The sequence below is a fragment of the Heteronotia binoei genome, chromosome 11, assembly GCF_032191835.1.
Source record: "Heteronotia binoei isolate CCM8104 ecotype False Entrance Well chromosome 11, APGP_CSIRO_Hbin_v1, whole genome shotgun sequence".
In the NCBI taxonomy this organism is placed as follows: Eukaryota; Metazoa; Chordata; class Lepidosauria; order Squamata; family Gekkonidae; genus Heteronotia; species Heteronotia binoei.
In genome coordinates, this window is record NC_083233.1 from 56928936 (window position 1) to 56951482 (window position 22547).

The following is a 22547-nucleotide window of genomic DNA, read 5'->3' on the forward strand; positions in this document are numbered from 1 at the left end:
TTTTATTGTTTAACTTTTTGTTGTTAGAATTAAGTTTGTACATTGAATTGATAACATCTCCATGACTATGTACTATTGCAAACTACAATAAAAGTTTGTTTATTAATAAAAAAAAGTCATATAGTAGATAAATAAGAAAAGCTAGCTTAATTTATCTAACACATTTCCAAGAACTGTGTTAGATGGCACACACCTTAAGTCCAAAAGTCAAAGGCTGAAGCTGATGCGTTCTCTATGTTGCTATCTATTGCAATACAAGCATATCATAGTCTGTATATCAGAATCCAAGCTAGCCTCATTTTCTAGGCACTTAGTCCAATTATAATTTTTTTTGTCTGAGCAGCATCAGGTGGTAACACCCAATCAGGAGACATTCTTGCTGGAACGCTCTAAAAAATAAACGTCACCATTCCTGATGGTGCTCCCATCCTGCTGGCTACAGTTTCTTATGTGAAGTTAATTACCACTTTTCCAGCTCTGGCCTTGAGGATGAGAAGGGCTATGTAGGCCAGGACACCAATTAGTAACACCTGCAAGTCTCTTACCATTCACATTAACCCTTGAGGGAGGGGGCCAGGGGTGCTTTGCCTCAAACCCTGCCACAAATGTTGTTAGTCTATAAGGGCAGGATTGCCAGCTTCCAGGTGGGGTCTGGAGATCTCCCACTTTTACAACTGATCTCCAGTTAGCAGAGATCAGCTCCCCAGGAGAAAACAACTCCTTTGAAGGGTGGACTCTATAGCATTGTAGCATGCTGAGGCTCCTCCCTTCCACAAACCCCACCCTCTCCCAGATCCACCCCCAAAGTCTCCAGGTATTTTCCAACACAGACCTGGCAACCCTACTCCAGGCCCCACTTGGAGGCTAGCAATCCTACCAGTTGCAGGATGTAAGGGCCAGTGCACAGTCTCCATTCTTAACCCTCCCCCTGTACTTTTCTTCCTTGGTCAAAGCAAAATGATAGGAATTGTAACAGAGGAACATACAACTTGCACAATCAGATAGGATGCTCCTCATCCCCCAAACACCTCTCCTTCTCCAAATGAAAAGTCTAGAAACTTGTGGAACATGCAGACATCTGAGACATGTATCTATTTTCTTCACTATGGCTTTTGTTTCTCTGTGACCTGTAGATTATCTACGTATCTGTCTGCAGCAAAACTAATGCTATTTTGATTCTAAAGTTGCTGCAACTAACATTAGTTGCTGACATGTAAGAAGGCTAGGAGACATGTGTTGCAGATGGAAACATACTGGGAAGACTGAAGCTATTGTTCTGTAGTAACCATCCTGAAGGAAACTGTAGACTACAATAACTTCTGCTTGCAAAAACAGAATGGTAGATAAGAGAACAATAAAAGCTTGTGAACGGAACAGCGTTAAACAAAACTGCATACGTGATGCTCTCGTCACTATGGAGTCAGAGTTGTAATATGCATGCTTGAAAGGAATTGTTTGTTTGCATACTATAAAAGCAAATCCATGATTATTTGGATGAACTGCTTGGCTGCTTTTGCTAAGTGCTCCCTTTATTTTGAACAAAGCTGGCTCCTGCTGTTTTAAACATTGCCTGTGTGCTTCTATGGGGCACACAAGTACCCGTATTTGGATTACAGTCTGAAGATGAATGATGCTGGGGTTGTCAGCTCCAGGTTAAGAAATACCTTAAGATTTGGGGTTACAACCTGAAGAGGGTGGGGTTTGGAGAGATATTGCATAACACCATACAGTCCAACTTCCAAAGTAGCCATTTTTTCCTAGTGAACTAATCTCTGTCACTTCAAGATCAGATGTAATAGTGGGAGATCTCCAGCCATCACCTGGAAGTTCAACTAGAAAGAGAATCATGAAAAAAAGGATATGGGCTAGAGCAGGGGTAGCCACACTTGTTTAACATAAGAGCCACATAGAATAAATATCAGGTGTTTGAGAGCCACAAGACATGAACATCAGATGTTTGAGGGCAGGCAGGAAGGAAGAAAGGCGAGAGGAGGGAAGGAGAGGTAGAAAGAAAGCAACTTCTTTAAATTCATTATCTAAGCCATCAGCTGGCTTGGCTTGGAGAAGTGATTTAAAGAGACAAATGCCTTCTTCAAGTCAGCTAACTGGGCAGCAGGAGCTTTGAGAGCCACAATACGTGTAAAAGAGCCATATGTGGCTCCTCAGCCACAGTTTGGCCACCCCTGGACTAGGCAGACACCATGATTAAAACGACCAGTAGCCTATTTATATCCAAAGCATTTATAACAAATTTCATCAATAATTTCATAAATAGAATTGTCACACAGCAGGGGACCAGGAAGGGTCTTCTACTGGCTGCCACCACTATGGTAAGGGTCTGTCTGGGAATACCCAGAGCACCCACCCAACCCCTGTGTCTTCCTTCTTAACAAAGCCTTTTCTTTCTGTGACCGAAGAGGCGTGCAGACCCAGGCTGTTTAACAATAAGAAGTTTATTATAAGTGCTCAAAAACAAACACATGTGTAATAAACCATTTAGCGCACAGTGAATATAGAAAAACAGTAAAGGTTGATACAAAGAAATAAAAGCCCTGACGCAACTAGCTAAACGTTCCCCTTTTCTAACCTCAATAGAGTCACTCACCCTCCTTGGATGAGGATTCGCTCCTGCTGCTTTCTGTCCTGCAGCCTCTTCCAGAGGAAACACACCTTGTCTGTGGCTTGGCCTTTTATGCTGTCCTCCCAGGTCCCACCTTTCGCTGGGCCAGTTTTCCCTCCAAAACTGCTTTCACCCAATAAGAGGGACAGAATGGATCCTGCGAGATGTAGCCCCACTAGCCACTCCTACATAGTCTTCTCTGGAGCCTGTAGGCCTCACTAGCCCTAGGATCATTACAGAATTAACAAAAAAACTAATAAAGAATACTTGATTATCACTTTGTGTACAATTTGCTCATTCGTTATTTGGTTCAAAGTTCCATTTGTTTGGTACTAATTTCAATGTGCAAAGTCACAAAAATCCAGGGCTTTTTTGTAGAACTCATTTATGCAGGAACTCATTTGCATATTAGGCCACCCCCCTGACATCACCATTGTTTTATAGAGGGTAGAAAAAACCCAGCAGGAACTGATTTGAATATTAGGTCACACCCCTGACCTCACCATTGTTTCACACAGTGCTTTTTGTAGGAATAGCCCAGCAGGAGTCTATTTGCATATTAGGCCACACCCCCTGATGCCAAGCCAGCTGGAACTGCGTTCCTGCTAAAAAAAAAAAAAGGCCCTGGGCCACACCCCCTGGTGCCAAGCCAGCCAGAACTGCATTCCTGTGCATTCCTGTCAAAAAAAGCCCTGCAAAAATCAATTCCAAGTAACCGGAATAGAGATTTTAGAGCAGAAATCTTCTTAGTTCAAAGCAGAGGGGTATGAAAGGCTAGTGAAGCTTCCACTTTGTGGCTTGAGTTTCAAAGGCTACAGAGTTCAAATCAAACACCACCTTGATCTCTGATCAATTCTACAGCTCTATTCTGAGATGAAATTCATCTGTGCCAATCCTTAATCAGCTCCGGCGCTATGGGTTCTGGCACTCCAGGCAGAACCCCGTGCCCCCACCCCCCCTCCAAGGACCAGAAGTGACATCATCGGGGCATGCGCAAAGCGCGAACGCTCAGCCCACCCTGTGCATGGCCCTCTCCCACTTCTTTCTTGCGAAGAATGAATGTGAAATTAAATTGTGAGAGTGAAGGTTCAGGAGATGAAGTGATCTGAGGAAAGGAAGGCTGAGACTAGAAGAAATTGTGATAGAAAAATTAAGAAGTCATAAAGAAGGCTGTGAATGAAAACTAAAGATTTTTATAGTTCCTACTGCTTCTCCAGCTGAAGTCTTTTAACTGTAAACCTCTGAAATCACTCCACTTTCCAATATATAGGACAGATGGGCTCACATTCTAGCTGTATCTAAAGGAGTGAGCAGCGACTCACAAAAGCTCATAAAAAGGGAATAGTAGTCCCCTGTGCAAGCACCAAGTTGTTACCAATCCATGGGATGATGTCACATCACATTTTCTTGGCAGATTTTTTGTTATGGGGAGGTTTACCATTGCCTTCCCCAGTCATTACGCTTTACCCCTAGCAAGCCGGGTACTCATATCCTGCCACAAATTTTGTTAGTCTAAGGTGCTACTGGATTCTCGCTCTTTTCTATTGGAACAAGTACAAGCATTTCTATAAACTCTTCCAATTCAGGAATGACATGGTCCACAGAACTCATCAAGATTACAATGACCAAACTGACTACATGTTCCTGCTAACATGTAGTTCAGGTGGGCAGCTGCGTTGGTCTGAAGCAGTAGAACAGAGGAGGAGTCAGAAGTAGCACCTTTAAGACCAACAAACTTGTATTCAGAATGTAAGCTTTTGTGTGCATGCACACTTCTTCAGGCGAGGAATGAGGTACAGTAAACAGAGTCACACATAGCTGGTGGGGTTTGGAATCCAAAGTGGTACAAAGTTAAAATCCAATAGCAGAATAGTAAAATTAACAAATTCAGAAAACCTTTGATCTGGGTTGCATTGGCTTGGGAAACCAATAAAACAGTAACATGTCAGAATGTGAGAATGTCTGTTAATTATTCTATTGTTAATAAGCTTGGGTCAAAATGAGGGCATTTCTTTTCCACAAGTATTTCCTGTCCAACTAATTTGCCTTTTAACATATAAATATATACAACATTCTAGTTTGCCATTAGAAAAAAATACATTAAAATATAGAAGATGGGTTTAGTACATGTAATGAGATAAACAGCCAATATCCCTTGTTTGAGTATTTCAGCATAAAAACATTATTATGATACACTATCCTAAAAGAGAAATACATTGGAATACTGTGGATATATAGCCATACTTGGTGAAAATGGGGTTAGCATATGTAATGAGATAAAAAACCAATATCCCTGTTCTGTCCTGGGGAGGTGTTTGATCCAAGTTTCATAATAATTATCTGAATAAAAGTTTGTTGGTCTTAAAGGTAATACTTGACTCCTGCTTTGTTCATGTAGTTGCTTTGTTCCTCTCATAGTCTCAAAACTCCGCTCTCACTATCCCACTATCCCAGTTCTCTAAAATCTAAAGAGGCTGTGTGGGTCTCCTTGGGTGATTTATAGCAGCCTGTTTTGTGCACCCGTCTGTTGTGCTCTGGGTTTGTAGTTATGTTCACATTCAACCTTACTTCCTTACTCCACTGGAAGAACGGGACTACCACTGATTATCCTTTTCCCCTTGGCTTTCATTTACAGTCTTCTGGAGGCCAACTTGAAATAGTGGCTGAGTTTTCGAGCACATTCAGATCTAAGAATGATTTCCTAAGTGGCAGCTCTTCCCTTCGTTTAACGTCATTCTTGGCAGCTTCCCTGCTCCCTCCTCCACTACGTCCGAACTTTGCTCAGCTGAGAACTACAGATGGCTTTGGAGGAGAGACGGATTGCGCGTCAGGCTGAAGGAGAGAAGGTAACCAGCTCTTGATGAGTTTGGAAACAGAAACTTAGAAGAGGTGCTTATGTGTGTCATTGACTTGATGGACGATGCTTCTGGGACCCTGCCAAGAGAGAGCTCTACTAGTAGGCTGGCTGTGTATTGCTCCAGAAGGGGCTTTGGTATTGTTCTTCGTTATATACAATGGCATGGCCTGATTTTTTTTTTAAGGCTGTCTCAGGAAAAGATGTTTTCCATTACAGGGCAAACATAAGGCAGACCAAACAGCCAGGAAGGCACTCTGATCTTCCAGTCTAGTGCAGATAATTTTGTATTTTGATTTTGTTTCAGTGTTGCTGTTGTTTTCTTCCCCAATAAGGCTTTGCATTGATTTTACATGGTGGTAGAAAGTGCTATCAAGTTGCAGCTGACTTATGGTGACTCTAGAGTTTCTAAGGCAAAAGACTAACAGAGGTGGCTTGCCATTACTTTCCTTTGCATAGCGACCCTGGACTTCCTTGGTGGTCTCCCATCCAAATACTAACAAGGGCCAACCCTACTTAGCTTCTGAGATCTGATAAGATCGGGCATGCCTGGGCCATCTGGATCAGGTTGATTTTGTATAGCAGAACTCAACATTTTGCTCATTCATGGGTAACTGAGGTAATCTTGTCACCTTTGGGAAAGCTCCAGCTATCTCCAGAGGTTGTACTTTTATATTGTCTCCTCATGGACACCCAAAGGGAAACATGGTTGGATGGAGTGTCTTAGGAAGTGAAAGGCAAACAGGAAAAAGGTCTTGAGAGGAGCTTCAGTAATGGAATTTCAAATCACAAGGCCTCTAGGTCAGATGGCCATAGCTTTGAAGATCACCTTTTAAAAGGTTTAGCTATATTGATAGACAATAGAGGAAGCAATGCAGACATAAAAAGAGCCACATTGGATCAGACCAAATGTCCATTCAGTGGCTTGTTTCCCTCAGTAGCTTCCAAGATGCCTCCAAGCAGCCCACTAGTAGGGCACAAAGGTAATAACTTTCCCCTGTGAATGCTCCTAACAATTGGTATTACTTTAGCAGCATACTGTCTGTGAAGATCCATAACAGCTAATGTCAAATCCTTTTTAAAGTCACATAAGCTACTGGCCATCAACACATCCTGTGGCAATCATCTCAAATGGATGTGTATGGGTGTGTGTGGAGGCATTATTACCCTCATGTTGTTTGTGAATAAAAGCAGGACTTTTTTTTTTTTTTAGCAGGAACACGCAGGAACACAGTTCTGGCTGGTTTAGTGTCAGGGGGTGTGGCCTAACATGCAAATGAGTTCCTGCTGAGCTTTTTCTGCAAAAGAGCCCTATGTGAAACAATGGTGACATTGGGGTGTGTGGCCTAATATGCAAATGAGTTCCTGCCGGACATTTTTTACAACAAAAGCCCTGCCTAAAAGCATTTGCCTAGCTGCTGCTGGATACATTTGAATGGACCACTGATCTATTCTTAGCTTCTGAATTTTGCTGCTTTTCAGGCAATCGCTGAAGTATCAATGGAGACAATATTTGCTAGCAATAAAAGACCCCTCTACGTTGTTACTCCTGTGTTGGAGAGCATCGCTTTGTCCCAGGCTGCTGGCAGTAAGGTCTACATGAAAATGGAAAATGTGCAACCCACAGGCTCTTTCAAGATCCGAGGCATTAGCTATTTCTGTCAGGAGGTGAGTGATTAAAGGTACACTGGTATCCACTGGATTGCCATAATGTTTATCTTGTGTTTACTAAGAAAGGGAAGCAATTAATTCTGTGGGCAGCCATACATGCAGAAATAATCATCTTGTTCATAAAATCCTAAAAGAAAGCTGACAATTCAGGAAAAGGACCTGGATTATCCTGGGGGACTTATTCGGCTCTAGATTTTGTGTGATTAATGGATCTCTAATTGATTAATGGATTAATGGATCTCTAATTGATGGATCTAATCCAGAGGCAAGGTGGAATTGGCAGCAGAAGCTGTTTGCAACATCAGAGCAGCATATCTCAGAGACACAGCAGGAAGACTCTCTGGCTTCGCAAAATCCAGCAAATCTTACAGAGATACAGCAGGAAGACTCTTTTGTAGTTGTGTTCTCTGGGCTCACAGAATCCATGAATATTATCTAATGGATTTGTTTCTTGCTTTAAGCTAACACTTCTCTTTTCAGGTTGCCAAGAGGGGCTGTCGGCACCTTGTTTGCTCATCAGGTAAATGCTCACCTTCTTTATGTCTCCATTGTTAACATCTGTGCAAATATATGTGATAAATATCCAGCAGTTCACAATCCCTTCCTGGACTAATGCCATTTGTGATGGGGTATGAGCTTTCGTGAGTCACTGCTCACTTCTTCAGATACAGCTAGAATGTGAGTCCTTGGAGAATGGAGTGATTGCAGATGCTGAATGGCAATAGCAGGCATGACTGGATTAGGTGTGATATGCAGAGGGCATGAGTAAGTATGTATTGGTAATAATAGCTACCCATCTTGATCCAATACAAGACACTGGGTGTTTTCGCACTTACCTTTTACTGGCGCGACCATCCTCCTGACGCCGGCGAATCTGCATGGATTTCGCACCAGAAGCGCCGGCGCACCCAGAAGCGCCGGCTACTTCCGTCGCTAAGCCAGCGCAAACGGAAATCGCAAAGATGCAGGAAAACGTTTGCGCTGGCTTAGCGACGGAAGTAGCCGGCGCTTCTGGGTGCGCCGGCGCTTCTGGTGCGAAATCCATGCAGATCCGCCGGCGTGAGGAGGGTCGTGGCGCCAGTAAAACGTGAGTGCGAAAACACCCACTGTAATTTTTTTTAATCAGCACTCAGGCTAAAACAGTTGCCAGGCCCTGGAGCAGAGCCCTCAGTAATGTGTAACAGAGGAGGGGGACAGAGCTTGGTCAGTATTTCTTGGTATGGAAACAGGAGACATTACAAACTGGACTCTATCTTCATGTGTGAAATGATAGAGAGTGGGAAATGCAGGGAACAGCACAGAGGCTAGATGGCCATCTGACAGCAATGCTGATTACGTGGGTTTAAGCAGATCATGAGAAGGAGGGCAGGAAGGGCTGCATCAGTGCTTAGTTCTTGTGGCCTTTTCTAACATGCCCAGGGAAATGCTGTTTGCCACTTTGGGGTCAGGCAGCAATTTTTTGCCAGGCCAATTTTACCAGGGATCCTGGAGGTTCCTTTCCAACTTCTGGGCATGGAATGGGGGTAACATGGGGGGAGGTATTTGTGAATTTCCTGCATTGCGCAGGGGTTGGACCCCGGAGTTTCCTTCCCACTCTATGATTCTATTCAAAATTCTCTCTCTCTCTCCACCCCCTACAGGTGGTAATGCTGGCCTTGCTGCGGCTTATTCTGCCCAAAAACTCGGTATCCCGGCTACCATTGTTGTGCCGGAATTTATTGCACCATCCACAGTGAAGATGCTGGAGAACTTGGGAGCAGAGGTGGAAATCTTTGGGAAGGTAAAAGGAAACTGAAGGAGAACAAAATCCTTCCCTTCCTCTCCTCACAGCAGTAGGTGGGGCTGAGATAGCCCTTGAGAGAACAGTTCTGAGAGAGCTGTGACATACCCAAGGTCACCCGGCTGGTTGCATGTGAAGGAGCGGGGAATTCTCCCAGATTAGAGTCTGCTGCTCTTAACAGCTACACCAAAATGGCTTAGCCAGGGCTAATCTGATTCCCTGTCCCAGAACCTGTTTCCGATGTAAACAGTACTGTCCCACCAATGTAGGATGTATCATGTATATTAAAAATATATCTCAGTTTTGTACAACTCTAACAGTCCAAGCATCTTCAAAAGAATCATGTATACTGTAGTTTGGCAAGGATACTGATTCTGTGGAGGCTCCTGTACAGAATGGTAGTTCCAAGGATTCCACTGCCCCTGAAACCAGCTCCCCCACCCCACCTCACCCCAGTGCCAGGAGGCCCAAGTGAGAACAGCTCTCAAGCTGAATTAACCTCCTCTGTAGTGAAGCAGAATGTCCGGCTGACCAAGGGAGTCCCCAGGAGTTTCTGTCTATCGACTAGGAAAAGCAAAGATCCACAGATGTTTTATGGTGTGACCCCATGATGAGAGATGATTTCATGTTTCTCATCACCCCCAGTTTGATTTTGTTTTCTGCCTCCTGTGAATCAGGTGGTGATTCCTTTTGCACCATTTCCTGTTTCCCTGATCCAAATTTCCCCATAAAACATATGCCTTGTCTTTTAAGTCAGTATTATACATTATACGTATCGCTGATGTACGCTGTGCATATAAATGCAAGCTACATTGCATATAAAAGCTGTGAATTTACAAAACTCAAGAAACAGAGAACTGTAACCATTAAATGGAAATGAATTTTTAAAAAGCAGTGAAATGGGAAGCATCTACACATCTTCAAGGCGTGACTGCCAGTGTGCCAGGTTCGCAGTGTACCAGCTGCCCTCCACTCCTTGAAAATATCACTGCTTCTTCTTTTGGCAGGTTTGGGATGATGCCAGTGACAGAGCCACACTGCTGGCCAAGGAAGATGGCTGGGTCAATGTCCACCCTTTCGATCATCCATCAATCTGGTGAGAGCCAGGGTTACATTTCCTTACATTTGTGCAAATATTTGTATAATGCATATTTCGAGTTGTTTTGCCCGCTTGGTGCTATTTGGCTTTGACGCTCCTGTGAGAAACTGCAGAATGACAAGGAATGCTGGGAAGTTAAAACAGTTCCTCTCCATTGAAACAAAGTTGGAAGGCAAACCTGGAGTGGATTTTCCATTCCAGTCTGCTCTGCCCATAGGCCTGAATGGGAAATCCATTCCACATTTTATTTGCAGTTTTGCCTCTGCTTCAGCTTCTGCAAAGAGAAGGCAAATGGAGCTGGGAAGGTCGGCAGCATGGGAGCTTTGCAGTGTGAGGACAGGAGGGGGGGGGAAGAGCCCCATGTGTCACGGGCTGGGGCCAGGCCAGGCGAAGTCCAGGGGCAGTCCAAGGTCTGAAGCTGGGTAGCAAGGAGGGTCCAAAGCGCCAAAACCGAATCACAGTCCAGGTATCATAGGTCAGAGGTTCAGAAGCCGAAGTCAGGGGGTCCAGAAGTCAATGCCAGAGTCAGGGGGTCCAGAAGCCGAAGTCAGAAGCCGAAGTGGATGCTAGAACGTCAGGTAAGTGACTAGTTGCTTCCACAAAGCCTCCTCCCAAAGCCCACAGCTATATAGCCCTCTGCTGGCTGTTGCCCATTTGGGCTAATTGCTGGCTCAGAGAGGCAGCCAGGATCCTGCTGAGACTCAAGCATCCTCACTCCTAGAAGGGCCAGAATCCTTTCAAAACTCAGGGCTCAGGGAGCATCTTGCTCGTGAGCGTGCCGCCCTCCTCCGATCCCTGAGGTCCTGACGAAGGCGGTCACGCACACGAGCCACCCGAGAGGGCGAGGCAGGGGGGCTTGGATCTTCTCCAGCAGGAGGCAGGGGCACTGGTGCAGGTGGCAGGGGCACAGTTTCTTCTGCAGGCTCGGCTTCTTCTGCAGGGCCCCCAGCACCCATGACACCATGGGCCTGATTGAAGCCCTTGAGGGACCGGTTTGGCCTGCAGGCTACACGTTTGACACCCCTGGCTTAAAGGGAACATTGATTGTGATTCTTTTCCTCCCTGTGACCAATGGGTTTCTTTACTATTTCAGTGTTTGTATTTTGTATACCACACCTGGAGTCCCTAGGAAAATACAGGCATTCAGGTGCATGACCTTCAGGGCTGAGCAAACCGGAAGCTTGAACAGCTGGAGGCTGGGTGTGGGCCCAGTGGACAGATCCTGCTCACTCCTCCCCCTGCCTAAATGTACCCAAATGAGGGCCAAGGGGTGGCTTTTGAAAAATTCAAGTTGCTTTCCACTCTCACAGGAAAGGTCACAGCAGCCTGGTCAAGGAGCTGAAGGACTCCCTGGACACCATGCCAGGAGCCATTGTCTTGTCAGTGGGAGGAGGCGGGCTGCTGGCCGGCGTGGTCGCAGGTCTGCAAGAGGTGGGATGGCTGGACGTGCCCATTGTGGCGGTGGAGACCAGAGGGGCGGACAGCTTCAACGCAGCCCTCCAGGCGGGCCAACTTGTCACTCTGCCTGATATAACCAGGTGGGTTGGTTGGGATGGAGCAGGCAGCTCGCTTGCATTGAGCCAGAGATCTTGGACATTGAGGAAGATCTTTCACAGACTTGCAAACCTGTTTGTCCCTGACGGTGTCTAGAACGCACTCAATGACAGGCCATGCCCAAAATACCCTTCCAAATGCAAAATAAGTGACAAAAGCAATGAAAGCCTGGAGGAAGAGAGAGAGAGAGTATCTGGAGATTAAAGCCACAGCAGTAGTCATAGGCTGACTGAGGCCTTTCCCTTGTGTTGGCATTACTCCTTCCTTTCTTGGAAGTCAGTCCACAAGCACTGGAATCAGTTTGGGCAGGGTTCTTCTGCACATCTGCATTCTCTGTGCATTTTTACATTTGTGGACTCGGTTTATTTTCTTCCACGCATGGCTTAAATAATGAGGATTTTCAAAGGAAGGTGCTGGCATAATTGGTGTGGTTATCATACCATACCATACCATACCATACCATACCATACCATACCATACCATACCATACCATACCATACCATACCAAACCTTTAATGGCATATTAGATTCAGATAAAAATACACAGAATATAAAAATTTAAACATTGGAGATAAAATCAAAATGAAACCGAGCTTACAGATGCATTCAAACATGGTCAGAATTAAATTTAAGGATGTCAGCCAGAAATTTTGTGGTTATCCAAACGGCTGCTTTGGAGGGTGGACTCTATGACAATATACACTCCTGAGCAGAGCTTTTTTTGTAGAAAAAGCCCAGCATGAACTCATTCGCATATTAGGCCACACCCTCTGATGCCAAGCCAGCCGGAATTGTGTTCCTGTGCATTCCTGCTTTTTGTTCAAAAAGCCCTGCTCCCTAAGGTCCCTCGTCTCCCCAAACCCCACCATCCCTAAATCTCCAGAGATTTCCCAACTCAAAGTTGGCAGCCCTGCCCTGAAACTAGAGAGTGTTTTAAAATATCCATTTAAAAATCACGATAGCAGTCAGACAGCCCTCCACTGCAAGACATACACTTCAAGTTTCTCTATTTATCAGAGACAGTCGGTATTTTCTAATATGTCCCTGGTAGGGATAACTCCAAAACTCATCCCTTTTGTTTTGGACGAGAAACTCCAGTCTGAATTTCACCAGATGGTAGTGGTAGAAAAGTGCCATCAAGTTGAAGCTAACTGATGGCAACCCCATGGGGTTTTCAAGGCAAGAGGCGTTCAGAGGTGGTTTGCCATTGCCAGCCTCTGTGTTGTGACCCTGGACTTCCTTACAGGTCTCCCATCCAAGTACTGGCCATAGCTTAGCTTCTGAGATATGACAAGATCTGGGCTATCTGGGTCAGGGCAAATTACACCTATGATTCTTTGTTTCAGGCCTCTCCTGCACCAGATGTTCCCCATAAAATGCATAGATTGCTTTATCAGGCATGCTTCATCAGATCCAAAACCTTTGCAAATCAGCTCATGCCTTTCCAAAGTTAATTCAAACAAGCCTAGCAGAGTCTGACTCTGACCCAGCTAGCCTACCAAGGAAGTCCATGGTTGCTTTGCAGAGGCAAGCAACGCCTAACCTCGGTCAGTCTCTTGCCTTAAGAACCCCATGGGGCTACCAGAAGTTGGCTGTGACTTGGACTGCAATCACACATGCTAAATAAGGCACTTCCAATCCACTTTCTGTGCACTTTCCAATTGGATTTTTGCCAGATCATACAGTAATATCTAGTTAAATGCATGGAAAGTGGATTGAAAGTGCATTTAGTGTGTGTGATTGCAGCCTTAATGGACTTTTTCCTACCACAACTAGCATCTGAGCTGCTAGATCGAATTGGAGCTCTTTGCAAGCTCATTGGCAAATGAATCAAGATAAACTTTGCTAAAACTGAGCTGATAGGTGGGCCTCAAAAGTAGTCTTTGCAGAACCTTAACCCCTTGGACAGCAAGTTATGCAAGATATGTTCACAGGCAGCCAATTAATAATATTCAGTAAACTATGCATCCTTAGAGGATAACAAGATTTTCCCTTCAGCATGGATTTGGGAATAGAAGATGAACAAGGTGTGTACATGCAGTTCACAAACTCACTCCATATCTGCCCAGCTTTTCAAGACCCTTAAGCTTACTTCTGAATTGATTCACACGTGCATCTATATCACGGGATGCCTCTGCTTATGCCTTTGAAGCACACTGGATTGAGCTGCTAAAAAAGTTCTCTGTGGTTCAAGATTTGTGACAGTTTATTCATGCATGCAAGTCATTACTCAGGTGCTTCAGTTGCCAGGTAATAAACAATGTCTGCATGACCCAAACCTACAGCACATGGTCCATCCATACCAGATTTTTCATTTCATCATGACTGAAGTGATGCCCGCTGCCTTCCTCTCAAGGCGAGGGTGCAAACATGCTTGTTCTTTGCTATCTGTGCAGTGTGGCCAAGTGCCTGGGGGCCAAGACAGTGGCACAACGAGCGTTGGATTGCGCTAGCGAGTGGCCAATCATCTCGCATGTGCTGGAGGATATTGAAGCTGTGAAAGCTGTGGAGCAGTTCCTGGGTAAGTTTTTTCCATCTCATAGCACTGTGGCCAATAGCTGTATGGGTGCTGACCATAGATACCATAGAATAATCTGGTGTGTTCTTTCTTTGGGCAAAAGAATTCTGTCCCAGTTCCAAAATACATCTACACTGCCAAAGGACCAGTTTTACGCTAATGTTACCATTATGGTTTTCCTCCCCACTCCCTAACCCTGGGAACTAGAGCTTCGTTAAGATGCCCGATACTTGTGAAATGACCCAGAATATGGGTGCGTCATCCTCAAAGGATCACACTTTTTATCACAGGTTGATCTGAATGTGTCCTCTGATTAGAAGATGGTCCAGAATTGTGTCCCAAGCAGAGATGCGAGGGTGAATGAGGCCCCTGCATCTTTGCTTTTGAGGTGACCTTGTCACATCTCTGCAGCCCTCTAGCCAGAGATTTTTAAGTCGGGGGTATTTAAATTCCTTAGGAGGCACTGGCTAGTTAAATTAAAGTTAATTTAAGTTCCTACAAAATGAGAACAGATTCTTCTTTTTTTATGCCTCTGCCATTTTTTTAAATTTAGAGGGTTTCCCTATCATTTCCTCAGGAAAAGGAATCTCCTTTCCCCTTTAAGTTACCAGCTCTGCCAATGATCATTGTCCTTGAAGGGGAAGCTTTCTTTGGAATCTGACTGAAGTAGGAAATGCACCTTAGGGAAAAAATGGGATTTCTTATCTCTTTTATGATCTCTGGATCCTCAAGTTCCCAAGGCTTGCAAGACAACACTTTTTTGGCTAGCCTTTAACAAAATTGCCGGCTACTCGGCTAGCCTCTAATTAAACTGCTGATATAGTAATGCAAAAGGATACCTAAGAGCATGAAATGCCATCGAAATTTGATACTAGCATCAAACTGTTTTATTGTTTTAATTGTTGTAATTGTTGAATTGATGTTTTATTGTAATTTACTGTTTTCATTGTTGTGAGCCTCCCTGAGCCTGCTTTGGCGGGGAGGGTGGGATATAAATCTAATCTAATCTAATCTAATCTAATCTAATCTAATCTAATCTAATCTAATCTAATCTAATCTAATCTAATCATCTCATAAAATAACAGAAGTATCTTACCTGTTGGCTGGGTGCAGGATTGCATTAGTATTTCCTGAGGTCTCAAAGGGAGTAAGGGAAAAGTACCACAAATATTGGGTGGAAGATTAGTATCTGCTTTGTCCCTGCTATTTAGGGTGCAATAGCACAGACTGATCCCCTTCCAGCCTCAAGTGTATTCAGTACAATTTATTAATTTGTTTCATTTATTGATTTGTTTATTAATTAATTTATTTGGGGCATTTCTATGCTGTCTCTTTAGAGTCTTGCTCAAGGTGGCCTACTTTTTAAAGGGCCTTTGTTTTGTGTTAGACTCGGGCATGGAGACTTTTTTCAGGGCTTTTGATTTAGTTCTAATGAGTTAGAGAATTGCAGTGCAGAACAGCAATGAATGGAAGGCAAAATTGAAGTGAAGTTTACACCTGTGGGATGACAGCTCCCTCTACTGGTCAAAAGTGTTTTTTGATTTTTCTTTCCTCAGTATATCGATTTCACATTAATTTCTCTTTAAAAGCCGGCTTCATACATGGTGTTATGTATTTAGGAGTTGCAAACTTTGCATCCGAAGATCTACAGCTTTTTGGCAGGATGAGGGGAGTCTGGATTTATTTCCTATTCATCTGGAGATAAACAATAGTATCATCTGGGGTTGTGAGTTTATGTGGGTAGAAGTCACTGTTCCCTTGATCAAAAACTGGCTGTGTAATAGGAAGCAGAGAGTGAGTATAAATGGGCAGTGTTCACAGTGGAGGACGGTAAGCAGTGGGGTGCCGCAGGGCTCGGTACTGGGTCCCATGCTCTTTAACTTGTTCATAAATGATTTAGAGTTGGGAGTGAGCAGTGAAGTGGCCAAGTTTGCGGATGACACTAAATTGTTCAGGGTGGTGAGAACCAGAGAGGATTGTGAGGAACTCCAAAGGGATCTGTTGAGGCTGGGTGAGTGGGCGTCAACGTGGCAGATGCGGTTCAATGTGGCCAAGTGCAAAGTAATGCACATTGGGGCTAAGAATCCCAGCTGCAAATACAAGTTGATGGGGTGTGAACCTGCAGAGACTGACAAAGAGAGAGATCTTGGGGTCGTGGTAGATAACTCACTGAAAATGTCAAGACAGTGTGCGTTTGCACTAAAAAAGACCAACGCCATGCTGGGAATTATTAGGAAGGGAATTGAAAACAAATCAGCCAGTATCATAATGCCCCTGTATAAATCGATGGTGCGGTCTCATTTGGAGTACTGTGTGCAGTTCTGGTCGCCGCACCTCAAAAAGGATATTATAGAATTGGCGAAAGTCCAGAAAAGGGCAACTAGAATGATTAAAGGGCTGGAACACTTTCCTTATGAAGAAATGTTGAAACGCTCGGGGCTCTTTAGCTTGGAGAAACGTCGACTGTGGGGTAACATGATAGAGGTTTACAAGATAATGCATGGGATGGAGAAAGTAGAGAAAGAAGTACTTTTCTCCCTTTCTCACAATACAAGAACTCGTGGGCATTCGATGAAATTGCCGAACAGACAGGTTAAAATGGATAAAAGGAAGTACTTCTTCACCCAAAGGGTGATTAACATGTGGACTTCACTGCCACAGGAGGTGGTGGTGGCCACAAGCATAGCCACCTTCAGGAGGGGGTTAGAAAAAAATATGGAGCAGAGGTCCATCAGTGGCTATTAGCCACAGTGTGTATATGTGTGCGTGTGTGTGTGTGTGTGTGTGTATATATATATAATTTTTTTGGGCCACTGTGTGACACAGAGTGTTGGACTGGATGGGCCATTGGCCTGATCTAACATGGCTTCTCTTATGTTCTTATGTTCTTAACATGACTTATGAATAATGACAAGATGACCTTGCCCACATAGACAGGGCAAGCTCACCACTTCACAATGGCAGCTTCTGGCTTGAGAATGAATTGTAAGAATATCAGACATTTTACAACTATTTCAGAGTATTAAACCGGATGCTGCTCTGAATGGCAGCAGCTCTCCATGGTCTCAGGCAGAGAAATAACTTTTCAGCTAGAAAGAAATTGCTTAACTGGAGGAGATATCAGCATTAATGTCTGGATCCTTCTGCATGCAAGCTTGAGCTCTAGAGTTGCCAACTGTCTGGAGAAAAAAATGTCCCTTCCCTTTAATAGAGGTTTAATGGGATGTTATTTGACAGGTGATGTTGTTTCCCTCCATGCCAAGAAAAATGTCATCCAATATGGCAATGGTGTGCACAGACCCCATTTCATGCACAGTTCCCAGATTCTTCAGTATTAATCATCCGTGTTGTGACAATATATGGTGGTTTACGGAGCCGGGTCTCTCAATTTCCAAATTCCCAGCTCAGGGTCACCCAGTAAGCTTCCATGGCAGAGGGGGAATTTGAACCTGGTTCTTCCTGTTCCTAGTCTGATACTCTAAGCACTAGGGATGGGCATGAACTGGCTCATGAGGGAAAATTTGAGCTGAACTTCAGGTGGTTCAGAGCTTGGAAACCAATGTTTGGGGAAGGCACATTCTCTGAACGTTTTCAGGACATTTGGCTGCTTCGGGTTGTCTGTTCAGGGCCAGCCAGACCTTTTTTGTAGCAGGAACTCATTTGCATTTTAGGCCACGCACCCCTGATGTAGCCAATCCTCCAAGAGCTTATAGGGCTCTTAGTGCAGGGCCTATTGTAAGCTCCAGGAGGATTGGCTACATCAGGGGGGTGCAGCCTAATATGCAAAGGAGTTCCTGCTACAAAGAAAGCCCTGGGGCCAGCCATTTAAATTTAACAGCTGAGTGGTGTAGGACATTCCTGGAGATTTAGGGATGGGACCTAGGGAGGACAGGAACCTCAGTGGGTTGCAATGCCATAGAGTACATCCTCCAAACCAGCCATTTTCTCCTGGGAAGTGGATGTCTACTGTCTGGACAGCAGCTGTGATTCTGGAAGATCTCCAGGCCCCACCTGGAGGTTGGAAACCCTATCCTATGTCATGATGCTCCTTTCTCATTTCCTTGTCCTTTCCAGATGATGAGCGGATGCTAGTGGAGCCTGCCTGTGGAGCTTCTCTGGCCCTGCTCTACTCTGGCCACATCCAGCGACTGCAGGAAGAGGGACGCTTGAGCCGGACCGTGGACTCAATCGTCATCATCGTGTGTGGAGGAAGCAGCATCCGGATGGACACGCTGCAGAACATGAAGAACCAGCTGGGGATGAAGTGACGGACAGAAGCCCTGAAGTGGCCACCGGATGCCCTTGGACGAGTAGCTGCCCAGCAAGGCAACTTCAGTCTCCTTGGGAATCAGCTGGTGGATAATCAGAAAGCCCGGTGGTTTGATTGCCTCAGGTGAGGCTGGGAAGGAACCCTCTCCCTGCACCCCACAATTCACGAATAATCCCTTTTCATGTGTAATCAAGCCATCACGCTCCAGTATGATGTAGTTCTTAATCTTTAACTCACCACTGACCAAGCATACATATTGACATATGAAGCTGCCTTATACTGAATCAGACCCTCGGTCCATCAAAGTCAGTATTGTCTTCTCAGACTGGCAGCGGCTTTCCAGGGTCTCAAGCTGAGGTTTTTCACATCTATTTGCCTGGACCCTTTTTTGGAGATGCCAGGGATTGAACCCGGGACCCTCTGCTTCCCAAGCAGATGCTCTACCACTGAGCCACCGTCCCTCCCCTGATGCAACCTGATCATCAAATGCAGTTGGAACACCTGCCATTTCTACAGTGTGACTTGAGCACATATTTATTCAGTCAATGTGAGACTAGTTGAATTCACTCAGTGCCACAACAGTATCTTGTCTGCTTTATTTGCCTCTCTTAGTCTCTTTTTCTTGAGATCAGTCTCAAAGGTTTAATCAGGTGGGCAGTCATACTGTAAGACCTCATAGCTGAGTTTTTGCCACATCCCCTTTCTTGTAGATAACTTCTGAAAGCTTGCCCTGGCCCAGTGGCATGAGCTGAAGGACTGTGGCCAAAGGGCTCTTGGTTTTGAGCCTTGTAGCCTGGAGGGAAGAGCTGCTGGCAGAGAGAGAGAGAGAGAGAGTAGCCCTATATTTGGAGTCCTTTTTTCACCTTCTCCTGTCTATTTTGTTTCCACTGTATTTTTATATTGTAAGCTGCTTTGGGTGCCCGCTGGGGAGAAAAGCAGCACATAATTACTCAAACAAATGTTGCCTCCAAGCAAAAAACAAGGGCCTGTAATCTTATGTGCACACAACGCATAGATCCTCAAGCATATATTCAAATAGCTCTTGGAAGCTAAGCAGTGTTGGCCCTGGTCAGTATTCAGAAGGTTGACCACCAAGGAATATCAGGGTCAGGATGCAGAGGCAGGTACTGGAAAACCAGAACGCCTCTTGCATTGAGAGCCCCATGGGGTTGCCATACTGGACAGCAATCCCCCCTAAAAAAACTTGATGACCCACAGCCAGCTCTGTAATCTTAGCTTGGATTTTTATTTACTGTGTGCCACTTTTTGAAGGGCCCGTCCTCCAAGAGCATACAGGGCTCTTCATACAGGGCCTATGGTAAGCACCACAAGCATTGGCTACATCAGGGGTATGTGGCCTAATATGCAAAGGAGTTCCTGCTACAACAAAAAGCCCTCCTCACAACAACTCTGTGAGGTAGGTTAAGCTGGGACTGCTGGGCTTTGTGGCAGAGTATACATCTGCACCTGGAATTCTACAGTGTGACTCTCTAAACCACCACAACAGTAATTCTTAACAGTGGACACAGAGCCTTCCCAGAAGGTGATCTACAAGTGAGGGGGGGTGGGAATGGGAAGCTTTCAGTATTTGAGGCAGCCCCTTCTCCTAACTCACTATGGTTTCTGACAGCCATTAGATGACATGTTTTTAACTGCTGAGCTCACCCAGATAGAATCCCAGATTCCTACCCCCGGGCCCTTCAAAAAGTGGCACACAGTAAATAAAAATCCAACAAAAAGCCCTGGTGGTGAGGATAAAATGGAGGAAGGGAGAACCACGTGTGCTATCCTGAACTCCTCAGAAGAGCAGCTGGAAAAAAAATATTGATAGATCAAACTATTTACCCTGTTGGCTCCTTTCTGCATTTCTTCATTGCTTGCAATGAGTGAAGAAGCAAACCTCACCCTGATTCGGATAGGCCAGGCAAGTCCAATCTCATCAGATCTCGGAAGCTAAGCAGGGCCAATTCTGGCAAGTACTTGGATGGGAGACCTCCTTGGAATACCAGGAGCTAGGAGAGAGAGGCAGGTAATATCAAGTCAATTCTCTGAACATGCCCCGGTTGGAGTTACTAGAGGTTGCTATGACTTCCAGGCATGGGCATGCACACACAAAATGAAAAAGAAGAAGACCTTTAAAAAGGCAGTAAACAAAGCCATTCTGTTTATTAACTGAAGAATTCCCCCTTGTCTTTCCTTTCCCATGTTCCATGCTCTTCTTCAGAGGCAACCTGTTACTTACTTAGAGGAGAAGTTCCTTTTCCTTTTGAAAGAGCACAGCTCTCAGTTTCCCCAGCTTTAAAATGGGCACAAAAATCATCATTGATCTCACAGGGGTTGTGGTAAGGACAAGAGAGATTGAAGAGGTGTGATGAAGAAGATTTGAAAGGTGTTGTAGAAATGGTCGTGACTAATAACATTTTATGGTATCTAATTTCTCTGACTCATGATTTGGGTAATAAAGCTACCGTATCAAGCAGCAAAGCTCCACTCTCTTCTACATAGGTGATAAAGTGAGCTATCAGAATCTTGTGCCACTTTATATGCTCCCAGTCGATGTCACGACGTCCTACAAATTAAAAAAAAATGCATCCAAGGTTCTATTCCATCCATTCTCTGCAGTACTAGGACTGATTTCACACTCACCTTACGCCGCTCTCACATTCGTCTTCTCAGCGGGGCTTCCTGGGGCTGCAACAAGTGCTGGCGTTTTCACGCAGCAAACAGAAACTGGTTTTTAGCAGTTTCTGTTTGTTGCACGAAAATGCCAAACACTTGCAGCAGCCCCAGGGTAGATAGTGTGAAATCAGAAACCGGAAGCCCTGCTGAGAAGATGGCCATGAGAGCGGTGTAAGGTGAGTGGGAAATCAGTCCAGGTTTTTACTTGCAGGGAGTTGATTACTTAAGAGAACATTTTAAAAAAACCAACTATCCTATAATCTGAAGTGGTAAAGTCCATTCCGACACTTTAGGGCTCTGCCATCTCATTACCACTTCCTTGTGCTGCACGCATAGACTAGACAAGCTAGTTTTCTATATGCAGGGAAGTTTTAAAATATACAGTGAAGGACAGAACTGTGAGGGTCTTTCCTTCTGCAGCCTGAAATGGTTCACTATTGCCCCAGGGAAGTTTAGATTTTGCTGATTACATGGTGTGTCTCTTTGAAGGCTCTTCACATGTCCAAAGCAACTCTCCGCCTCAAGTACCAAACAGCAGGATTTAGTCCCTATTGATCTATAAACCTCACTCCTTTTGGAAGTTATTATTTTTGTTCCTTTGCAGATCCTTTGTCTCCCCGAGATGAGTCACTCCTTGTTTCCCTCACCTATTTGTGATGCTGCTATTGTTTGCTGTGTGAAACCACAGGCTCGCAGCAGCTGTTATCTATCGCCTCTGGTTTGTGGAGCATGCTGGTGCCAAGGCTTGTGGGGCGGGGAGCATCGGTCCTCTAGCGCATCACGTTTCTGCCAAGAAGGCAGCTGCCCCTTTCCCAGGGAAGCGGATGAAAAGCACATTCTCTGTGTACTTAAAGCACAGGCTGTAGGTGTTGGATACTGTAACTCTGCATGCAAGAGGATCAAGGAGGGAAAGGGTTAAGAGAATGCCCTCTCACTTGGGTTCATTGGCTTCTGTTTTCATTGTATATAGAACCTCTCTTCTCTCTCTTACCTGGGCCTGGAGCTGGAGCAAGTTGACCTTTGTGAAGTCAGTCTGTTCACAATAAGTTGCTCGCATTATAAATGCATAAATACATGAATATGTCGTATAAAATGCACTTCTGTTTTTGTCAGTAAAATGTCTTTCTCTTGTTACCGCTGGAGTCAGATCATCTTTGTAAGTTGTTTGTACAGCATTTTCCCCTTAATGGGGAAATGTGGAGGTTCGGGAGGATACTGTGAAAAGCTTTTGTTGCTCCCAAGGCAAATGTTTTTTTTTTTTAATGTTTAACCCAATAGGTTATGTAACACTGTATTGCATTTCTTATGATTTAATACTAGTGAACCCCAAAGACGTCTGGTTTCTTAAGCATTTTTTTTTACTGTTTGGGAATTTTGAAACCTGAAAGTGATCCCATAATAATGCTCTTGGAAATCCCATTTTTGATTCTCCAAGGGTCCAGTGCCTTGCCTTTCTCTGTTGGTTTTTCTTCCTCTAGGATTCCAGCATTTCTTCCTCTCGG

The 22547-nt window shown here is 44.7% G+C and overlaps 1 protein-coding gene across 1 annotated transcript; it reads left to right on the plus strand.

The window, feature by feature from the left end:
* Positions 1 to 6918: 6918 nt before the first annotated feature.
* On the plus strand, positions 6919 to 18394 carry LOC132579231 (serine dehydratase-like). Its single transcript, XM_060249467.1, has 7 exons — positions 6919 to 7142; positions 7626 to 7665; positions 8786 to 8925; positions 9933 to 10021; positions 11335 to 11562; positions 13975 to 14099; positions 18171 to 18394. Exons 1-7 carry the CDS (start codon positions 6975 to 6977, stop codon positions 18362 to 18364), a joined length of 984 nt encoding a protein of 327 aa, XP_060105450.1. The 5' UTR covers positions 6919 to 6974; the 3' UTR covers positions 18365 to 18394.
* Positions 18395 to 22547: the final 4153 nt, after the last annotated feature.

What these genes read in the sequence shown, in the direction of transcription:
- LOC132579231 (XM_060249467.1), top strand. Translation starts at nt 6,975, where the DNA reads ATGGAGACAATATTTGCTAGCAATAAAAGACCCCTCTACGTTGTTACT. An exon ending in AGGTGGAAATCTTTGGGAAG is followed by an intron (nt 8,926 to 9,932) that starts GTAAAAGGAAAC and finishes TTCTTTTGGCAG; the next exon opens with GTTTGGGATGATGCCAGTGA. An exon ending in AGCTGTGGAGCAGTTCCTGG is followed by an intron (nt 14,100 to 18,170) that starts GTAAGTTTTTTC and finishes TGTCCTTTCCAG; the next exon opens with ATGATGAGCGGATGCTAGTG.